The sequence below is a fragment of the Phaseolus vulgaris genome, chromosome 10, assembly GCF_000499845.2.
Source record: "Phaseolus vulgaris cultivar G19833 chromosome 10, P. vulgaris v2.0, whole genome shotgun sequence".
NCBI lineage: Eukaryota > Viridiplantae > Streptophyta > Magnoliopsida > Fabales > Fabaceae > Phaseolus > Phaseolus vulgaris.
In genome coordinates this window covers 33505293-33515076 of record NC_023750.2, presented here as the reverse complement: position 1 = coordinate 33515076, position 9784 = coordinate 33505293, and the positions used below count along the sequence as shown (strand labels likewise).

General features: G+C 35.5%; 1 protein-coding gene across 2 annotated transcripts; it reads left to right on the top strand.

The window, feature by feature from the left end:
• Positions 1-2793: 2793 nt before the first annotated feature.
• On the top strand, positions 2794-8562 carry LOC137818775 (histone deacetylase complex subunit SAP18). Of its 2 annotated transcripts, XM_068622382.1 has the most exons (6): positions 2839-3055; positions 3147-3290; positions 3391-3486; positions 8014-8085; positions 8169-8246; positions 8330-8562. In XM_068622382.1, exons 1-5 carry the CDS (start codon positions 2945-2947, stop codon positions 8199-8201), a joined length of 456 nt encoding a protein of 151 aa, XP_068478483.1. In that variant the 5' UTR covers positions 2839-2944; the 3' UTR covers positions 8202-8246; positions 8330-8562. The 2 variants fall into 2 exon arrangements, with proteins under 2 accessions (XP_068478484.1, XP_068478483.1); XM_068622383.1 differs by lacking the exon at positions 8169-8246 and having other exon boundaries at positions 2794-3055.
• Positions 8563-9784: the final 1222 nt, after the last annotated feature.

Below are 9784 nucleotides of genomic sequence, written 5' to 3'. Positions count from 1 at the left end.
AATGACGACTCAACAAAGTGGATTGCTGCTATGCAAGAAGAAGTTGAGAGTCTTCTCAAAAATGAAACATGGGAATTGGTGAAGTTACCAGAAGGAAAACGAGTCATTAGTTGCAAGTGGATCTTTAAAAGAAAAGAAGGGATCCCTGGTGTTGAGAGTACAAGGAATAAAGCAAGATTTGTTGTAAGAGGTTTTGATCAAGAGAAAGGTATTGACTTTAATGAAGTATTTTCTCCTGTTGTTCGTCATACTTCAATACGTATATTGCTTGCTTTAGTTGCCTTGTATGATCTGGAGCTGGAACAGTTAGATGTGAAAACTGTTTTTCTTCATGGTAATCTTGAGGAAGAGATTTACATCCAGCAGCCTGAGGGGTTCGTTGTCCCTGGAAAGGAGGACCATGTATGTCGTTTGAAGAAATATCTCTACGGCTTGAAGCAATCACCAAGACAATGGTATAAGAGGTTTGATTCTTTCATGGTTGGACATGGCTACTCCAGAAGTAGCTATGATAATTGTGTCTATTTTCAAAAGACATCTGATGGGTCATTTATATACTTGTTGTTATATGTTGATGACATGTTGATTGTTGCAAGAGATAAATTTTTAGTTAACAAGTTAAAGGCTCAGCTTAGTAGTGAATTTGATATGAAGGACTTAGGTCCTGCCAAGAAAATTTTAGTAATGGAGATCAACAAAGATCGTCAAGCTGGAAAACTTTTTCTATCAGAAAAGAAGTATGTTCTTAAGATGCTTGACAAATTTGGAATGTGAGATTGCAAAGCTGTTAATACTCCAATTGCCGCCCACTTCAAGTTGTCATCAGATCAGTGTCCAAAATCAGACGAGGACAAAAGTCGCATGTCACATGTCCCGTATTCAAATGCAATTGGAAGTCTCATGTATGTTATGGTATGTACTAGACCTGATTTAGCTTATGATGTTAGCATTGTTAGCAGGTTCATGCATAATCCAGGCAAGGAACACTGGGAAGTTGTTAAATGGATACTTCGTTATCTGAAAGGTTCTTCAGATCTTGGTTTGGTATTTGATCAACATAGAGCCGATCCCGGAGGAGCAGTTGGCTATGTTGATGCTGACTATGGTGGTGATTTAGATCGGAGAAGGTCACTTTCAGCCTACATTTTTACCCTATGTGGGTCTGCTATCAGCTGGTATTCTTCACTTCAAGCCATTGCGGCTTTGTCCACCACGAAAGCAGAATATATCGCTGCTACAGAAGGTATGAAAGAGGCTATATGGCTTCGAGGCTTGGTAAGTGAACTTGGTCTTCAATAAGATGTTCTTGTTATATTTTGTGATAGTCAGAGTGTTGTCCACTTAACCAGGAACAACAAGTATCACTCAAGGACCAAGCACATTGAATTAAGCACCATTTTATCCGAGACATTGTTGATACGGGAGATATAATTGATGAAAAAATTCATACAGCCGAAAATCCTACAGACATGTTGACCAAGCCACTTCCATCGGCTAAGTTCGATCATTGCCTGAACTTAGCTGGTATTATCCATACTTAATCAAGGCTTCATGGCGAGAGAGTGTTTCGGTCAAAGGCAAGTCAAGGTGGAGATTTGTGGGTTATGACTCACCTTTCCATTTTCTTGACATAATTGGGAGGTTACTTGCCATAATTAATTGTCATCAAATGGAGGTTTCTTACTACAATTAATTGTTATCAAAAGGAGGTTAATTACCATTAATTGTATTTATTATTGTTGTCTCCTAGAACCACTATATATAGTGGCTTCCTTCAAGCAATGTAACACACAAAAACAACAATACACACTTGCTTCCTCTCTCTTCTCCTATACTCTCTATTTCTTCTCTTGGGTGTAAGTGTTTAACCCATATAGAGAGAATTTGTTTTGGGGCTATTTATCTATTAGCTAGAGAGGAATTCATTGTACTCCCAGTACCATTATAGTGGAAGTTTTGGTTCTCTCGCCGGTGGTTTTTTATCTCTATTTAAAGGGGTTTTCCACCTAAAAATTCTGGAATCATTCTTACTTTACTTGTTACTTTAATTTCTCATAATCTTTGGTTGAAATTATCACGCTTCCGCACACAATATCCCTACAAAACTAATATCTTAAAGTTAAAATAAATAAATCTCTAATCCTAAATTTACACTTTTAACTTGAATTAAACTATGTTGAATGTCAAAATATAATTATAAGAATATCTACCAATATTTTGTAAATGTGAAAACGAATCGAAATATCAAAAAGTTGAGAAGTGGAAAATTAAAAAAAATATAAGTAAAGAAAATATGACCTTATAACAACACCTTCCAATTTCACAATGTTTACTCTATTGTTTGTTATATTTTTTTAAAGTAATCTAATTTGTTTTTATTTTGTTAGAAAATCCGGTGAAAATAACTTTTGTTATACGTATTTGTTGTATGAGAAGGACCTCATTGACACAAAATAAGGATATTTGGTGTTTAACTATACACGTATGATTTGTATTGTTCTTTAAGAAAAATAAGATTTGAGGCATAAACATTCATACTTTTTGCAAAAAGAATCACACCTTCAATACTCTTTAAAAAGAGAGGATGATTAGCAAGAAAGACAAAACCCAACATTGTGTTTTAAAGGGTGTTTATTGTTATTCTTTTTTATCTCTTTATAATTCATAACTTTTTTTTAACATATAATATAGATTAGATTTTCCAGAAAATATAAAAAAAATTAAGAAAATATTTTTGTGAAGAGGTAGGGAGGTGTGTGAAGAAAATATAAAGGTAGAAAAAGCAATTGGCTTATGAAAATATATTAATGCGAGGCCCAAGCCCAAAGAGAGAAGGATGGTGAATGCTTGAGTGCATTTGCATTAAGCATAAACCCTCTGTAACAGACATTGAGCAGAAGAAGAGGAAGAGGAAGAAGAGAAAAAGAAGAACAGCGAAAGAGATATGAGCGACGGAGGAAAACGACAAGGTGGAAGAGCGTTGCCTCCGCCTCCCCGCGGCCCTCCTCCTCCTCCTCCCTCTCGCCCTCGCCTCGAACCCGTCGATCGCGAAAAGGTAATCTTCCTTCACCATTTCCTTCTTCTTATTCTCTCTCTCTCTCTCTCTGACTCACTCTATCACTCTCTTTCGTTAATTCAACCTTAAGACATGTCCGTTGCTGCTGCGAGTGTTCACCAAGATCGGAGGTCACCACTCGATGGAAGACTTCGCCGTCAGAGGCAAAGAGCCCAAGGACGAAGTCCAGATTTACACCTGGAAGGACGCTACTCTCCGAGAACTCACCGATCTTGTAATTGCAATTTCCATTCTCATTCAAACCGTTTCTCTATTCAATCTCCAATTTTTTTCCTCTTTCTGCTTCTGCTTAACTCACTCTCTGTTTTCCGTAGGTTAAAGAAGTAGCGCCCGCTGCCAGAAGAAGAAACGCCAAGCTCTCCTTCGCCTTCGTGTTTCCAGATAAGAACGGCCGGTTCAAAGTTCAAGAGGTAATTCAATCTTCACTATCTGCTTAGGGTTTATTGCTTTTGTGTTTTTTCCTATTTTTTTTTCCATGCATTTATTATTATTCTTCCCCTAAGTTTGAGAATGAACTTTGACTGTGAAGTAACTACATAATGCACATCTGAGTGTTTGTTGATGAGTTTGGACAGTGTACACATAAAACCGCCTCAGGTTTTAAATTGCATTCACTTTTATATTGTGGAAAATTGCTAGCATGCTGTCGCAGTTGTGGACGCCCCAGAAAACCGTGGTTGTGGTTGTACAGTGTAGACACTTTTTTAAAAAAAAAAACTTGGCAGTGGTAGATAACGGTAAATATCGGGTACTCAAAAATCATTTATGAAATTATAATGGAAATCGTAATGGATTGTGGCGGAAGCATTGCGGTCAAAAAGAAATAAATATACATAACTGCATATCTCAAGTTTAAAACTTAAAATAACAACAAAACATAAAATAAATGTCTTAAATTTCTATTATAACTCTTCTTCAATCCCAATATAATTGTCTTCAACGGCAGCATATCTCTCCTCCTCTTCCCCTCAAGAGAAACTCTTGTTGTAAGTAATTTCAAACTTTGAATCACAGCTATCATGTAGTTTATTCTCAACCCCAATTTAAATCTTCTCTTCGCCCCTCCTTGTTGGGAGGGTTGAAGTTGTATCAGGACCTTTCTTAGAAGCATGGGAAGATCCAATAGCAATACCATCATTTGATGGTTGCTTTTTTTATTGGTTGCTTTTCTCCTTGCATAAATTATTGGTTCTCCAACACCTAAAGTTTCATAAAAAGTAAGAGTGGGAACATCATTAAAAACCAATTCATTTCCCCCCTCTTCATTATCATTATCATCATCCACTTGTCCCACTAATCACTCATCAATGTCACTCACTGCAATAGGGTCTTTCATTGCTGATATTGTTTCTTTGAGCAAGTTGTTGGTTATACTTTATGTAAACCAAATCATGCAACCTTTGGTGGTCTTGCATGTTCCTTTTTTTAATGAATTGGCATTATAAATAAGTAAAATGTGAATTATTATCTTTCTAAATTCTGCAAAAAAGACAATGAAATGAGTCATGTCATGAACCAAAACAATAATTATTACTTGTTCAAAATACACTCCAATTGCGCTCACATCCTGATGAAATACATGTCATACTTAAAATCTTATTGCTAACTTTGTAAGTTTGGAGTTGCGTGCCCATAATTCTTCCACCATTGAGGTACAAAACCAAGGAAAGTAAAGAATATAACCATTATATCTTAGCGCAATTTAGACGCTTAAGTGTCTCACATGGGGTTATGGTCTTCCTTGATTCTTTGGTAAAGTCATCATCAAAGAGTCCACTTCCACTCTTATAAAGAGACAACATAGTTAACAGAAAATTGTTGTGCATCTTTACTTGGCACCAACCTTTTGATGAAAGCATACAATCGATTTGTAACTTCCAAATCATATTCTCAGTTGGAATAATAGAACCCTAGGTTCAAAAAGTGACCCGCCTCATGCAAGGGGTGATGAAGTTGACATGTCCATTTATTATCAATGATTATAAATACAAGCTTATATTTACTTTTGTTGTTATTGAATGACTTCATTAATGTTTCCTTGGCTTTTTCCATTATTTCATTTATATAGTCCATAGTTTTTTTCCCCATCCACCAGACAAGGACATGAGCAAGGGGAGTCATGACTTTGAGAGTAAATAAGACAGGATTCCAACTCCTTATTTTGTAAATTGTTTTAACAAACTCAAGAATCTAGAATGACTATTATCAAATGAAGCTTTCCAATGTCTTCAAACAACAAATCTATACCATGGGTTGCACAAAGAATCCAATAGAGATGAGGTTTTTCCTCATCCAATAATTTACCAACTAACACATAATTGCTTCCATTATCTGTGAACATAAACAATATTTTCATCTTCAATCTCCTCCACAAGAGTATCAAGCATCTCATTTTTTTCTGCCTTTACAAATTTAGAACCAGACAACATTGTCCCTACATGGGAGCTCACCAAAAAGTTAATCAAACATTGTTGCTTTCGGTCAGTCCATGCATCTCACATAATAGAACAACCATGCTTGCTTCATTGCACTTTATGATCTTTCTACAACTTTTCAATGTAGTCAATCTCATTGTTAAGAAGTGGAACTCTAATTTTATGATAAGTAGGAGCTAACAAATTATAAGCACATATATCATCAATCATATCTTGAAAACTCTTCAATCTTATAAGGTTAAATGACAGCCTGCTTGGTACCAAAATCGGGCAATATATTGATGAAGTTATACCTTTAAATTTTTGTCATGTGCTTCTTTGATATTAGCTTGCCTTAGTTTTTCTATTTTTCTATTCTTTATTGTAGTAGTTGGATTTATATAAACCATATTCATTGGTCCCTTTTTTCCACCACTAGTTCTCCGCTTATCATTACTAGCTGTGCAAACTTCATCTTCACTTTCATAATTATCATAAGCCGCAACACTACATACAGGATTGAGGGAAGGGTTGGCTGTTTTTTCCTTAAATAATTTCCAAAGGTCTTCTCTCGCGTTTCTTGGAGTTTGGGTGCAAGCAACAACATTGTCCTTCTTTGCCATTAGATGTTCTTTGACTCTAGTAATTCTTCCTTTCATAACTTTCTCACAATAATTACAAACCATTGTGTTTAAGTTTGATTCATCCATCTGATAACAATGTTTCCAACCCAAGATACTTCTATGAGATGTTCTTGAATTGCCTGGTCATTGGTCATTATTGTTGCTGGAAAATAGGTATATTTTTCATAAAATAATTATAGTGGAAGTAAAAAAGAAGAAAAAAAAATAGGAATGAGGCTGGTACTGAACAAAAATAATTTGAAAAAAGAAAAATACTTGCATCGACGTTAGTGCCAGCAATGGCGGTGCCAATGATAGTGTCAGTGGCGACAGCAGTGGGATCGTTAGTGACAGCGGAAGTGGCAAGCGGGATTGCAAAACAAAGAATGAGAGGTTGAGGCTGCTTTGGGTAGGGCTATTAGGTTAAAAAATAATGTTTGCAAATTGGGTCGGTAAGGCCCAACTCCTTTTAACAAATTGAAGAATTGGGTTGATAACCTAACACAAGAATAAGAACATTAGGGTTTTCATGAAAGCCTCCTTCCAAATGGAAGCTTCGTTTTCAAATGGGAGTTGCCGCCTTTTAAGCAATCTCTGCTCCACGCCCACTTTCTGTGATGCAAAAAGCGACTTCCGTAAGAAACCTGCATTGTCATTGCCATGTTGTGGCGGCAAGATGTAAATCTGCGTCTGCATTGTCATTGCCATGTTGTGGCGGCAAGATGTAAATCTGCGTCCGCCACAGGTTTTCGCCATGATGTTACCATAACTGATTTTCAATAACACTGAAACTTGGTAAAACTCAAATTACTGATGTGTGTTAATACAGGTCCAAATATGTCATAAAGTTGGGTTCTGAACTTTATAAGTCTTCCAATGGAAGCAAATGTGTTGTCTATGCTTAATAAATCATTTCAACACAAGCAAGTTGTAATATATGTGTTGTCTTAGAGCTGATTTAGGCTTAGTGAAAATGAAAAAAAATAAAACTATTAGCAAATGATTGAGTTTGTGAACTACATTATTGCTTGTTTGTGTGTTTTCATAGGCACTGAAGGGATCCCTTTGTGGTTTAGTCCAGGCAACCCATGCATGTTTTTTGCATATGTGAAAATAAAAAACTTTGAAAGTCCAGCCATCTAACTTGATAACTATGAATGCTAAAGGAATAAAATAAAATAGTTAGAATGTTTAAAGAATGACTACACATATTGCCTTTATTTTGTAAGGCATTCTCTTTAGGACACACCTCAAAGCTTGAACCCCCTAATGGTGCATTTTGTGTTTTGCCCTTGGTCAAGACAATCTTAACAACTGTTATAAGTTTTTAATGCAAAGAGAGATTGTCATATTTTCTTGTAGCCTATTTAGTTTTTCCCTTCTCATAGGTTATGTTCGGACAATGAAATTGTAGTCATATGGAGTTGGCCCGGTTTTGGGAAGAACCTATCCCATTCGATAAATGGGATTGTGATTTACCTATTGGGGAACCCATGCCAGAAGCTAGCTATTAAGGTGGTGAACCAAACACTTGTATACTCCACCGAGCATCTCATACTATTTGATGTAGGACTTAGGCTCAATCCCAGATGTTAAACAAGCACTTATAACCACGATATTGGTACGGATTAGTGACTTAAACAATGACTGATACTGTTGAGGACTTTGAGCGTACAAAATGTGGGTATTTCACTTTGGATATGAAATAAATTTGTTGGAAGAGAATTACCCACGTGCTTAAGGTCCCCCATCAACATTAATTGTTACTTTCGATGATGATTAATCAGTACCAATGTCATGGTCAGCAAAAAAAGTGTTGACTGTTGTTATTATGAGTTGGAGCTTTCATGTTGAATCATTCTCATGTTTTGTATTCTCTGCTTGACTGCGCTTCATGAAGGTGGGTAAGACATTATCTTATGGAAATGGAAGATTGGATGATGGCAAGGCTTTAGCTGAACTTGGTTTTGAGGTATAAATAAATAAATAAATTATTCTTATATTTATGCTTGATTGTCACAAACTATATTGCTAACTTAGTTCGTGAATGTGCAGATCGGTGACTACTTGGATGTGGCTATTGTGTAGGTTATTGTGGATACTGGATGTCTCAGCATTGTTACGGGTTTTGAGGTATAAATAAATAAATAAATTATTCTTATATTTATGCTTGATTGTCACAAACTATATTGCTAACTTAGTTCGTGAATGTGCAGATCGGTGACTACTTGGATGTGGCTATTGTGTAGGTTATTGTGGATACTGGATGTCTCAGCATTGTTACGGGTTTTGGACTGCTTATGTTTGCAGGCTTGAACACTAGGCTTATTTTAGAGTTGGAAACACTGTCCTATGGAAATATTTAGCTGTTAAATGTTACATGAAACTCATACAAGACCAGTTTCTTTGGTTACAAAAAATGATAGATTGCTGATTTCTATTTTCGCAATCCTTTCTTTCCCCAATTTTTTGTCACCCAAGATAAAAGGAATGGATGATTTTAGATAGATGTAAACTTAATGAGTGAGAATCGTTGGATTTCGTGTTTCAATGGCAACAATTCTAAAGATGCAGGAAGTGCTGTGGCATTTTTACTTTATTTAACAGCATTACTCAAACGATGAATTGCATCTTTTCCCTCCACTAATTGACTATAATCAAGGATAGATGCACACTTTACATGTACTAACAAAAAAAATAAATTTAGATCTATAGAGCTTAGTTTTCTTTGATTTCGGTGACTGTGAAAAGGTCTTTAAAAAATGAATGATTTGATTACACGAGGAAAATGGGGAACATGTATTAATGAAAGTATAGTTTAGGAAATAGACAGGGTCTTTTTTGAGGATGGAGCTATGGATTAGCAATTGTAAAGAATTTAGGTTGTATTGAATAACAAAGTGATCAATCTTTGAATGTTCTAATTTGTGTGATAGGTATTAATGATCAAACATCAACTATAACAATCAAGTGGATCATGAACTAGAAACTAGTAGGTAGTGATAGCAATCCACTCTTTGAATATTCTTTCATCGATTAGTAAAGTAAAGAGTAGAATTTACAGAGTTTTTCCAATAAATTTGTGAATTTCACTTACATGGGAGACACAACAAAAAGGTCAACTGAGATTGAGTGTCAAGTGCATGTTCTCATTGATGTAGTTGAATATGACAATTTAGCATTACATGAGAGCTACATTGAAAATACTAAAGAATCGATGGCTGATACTTGTTTTCATCTAGCTGGCTTTTGGATTTATTCTTTTGTGTAATTGAAGTTGTCCTTCTGGGTTTTGTCTTGTCACTTCTTGCAAAATTTTGTTGAGCACACAAACAGAACAAAAAAAAAATGACCTAATGATTTACATAAATTTTTCAACGAGATAATCAGTAGCATAATACAGGTAAGAGAAATGATAAGAAGACATACTAAAGCATTCATAATAATTAGTTTCATGATTAATTACAGTCATCATTTCATAGTCCTTATCCCATAATACTTCTATGCACAACCATCCCTCTACCCACCACTATAAATACAACCTAATAAGTTGGTCCAATGAATTTTTGAAGAAAAAGGGAGATATTATTAATATCAGTGGAAATTTATGCGTGTGATCATACAATTTTGGGTGTTACTGTTAGCAAGCACTATTTCAATTTATTGTTGAA

Excerpts from the sequence above, each read along its gene's own strand:
- LOC137818775 (XM_068622383.1), top strand. The coding sequence starts at position 2,945 with ATGAGCGACGGAGGAAAACGACAAGGTGGAAGAGCGTTGCCTCCGCCT. Across the intron at positions 3,487-8,013 it reads GCCGGTTCAAAGTTCAAGAG|GTGGGTAAGACATTATCTTA; the intron begins GTAATTCAATCT and ends CGCTTCATGAAG. Across the intron at positions 8,086-8,329 it reads TAGCTGAACTTGGTTTTGAG|ATCGGTGACTACTTGGATGT; the intron begins GTATAAATAAAT and ends GTGAATGTGCAG.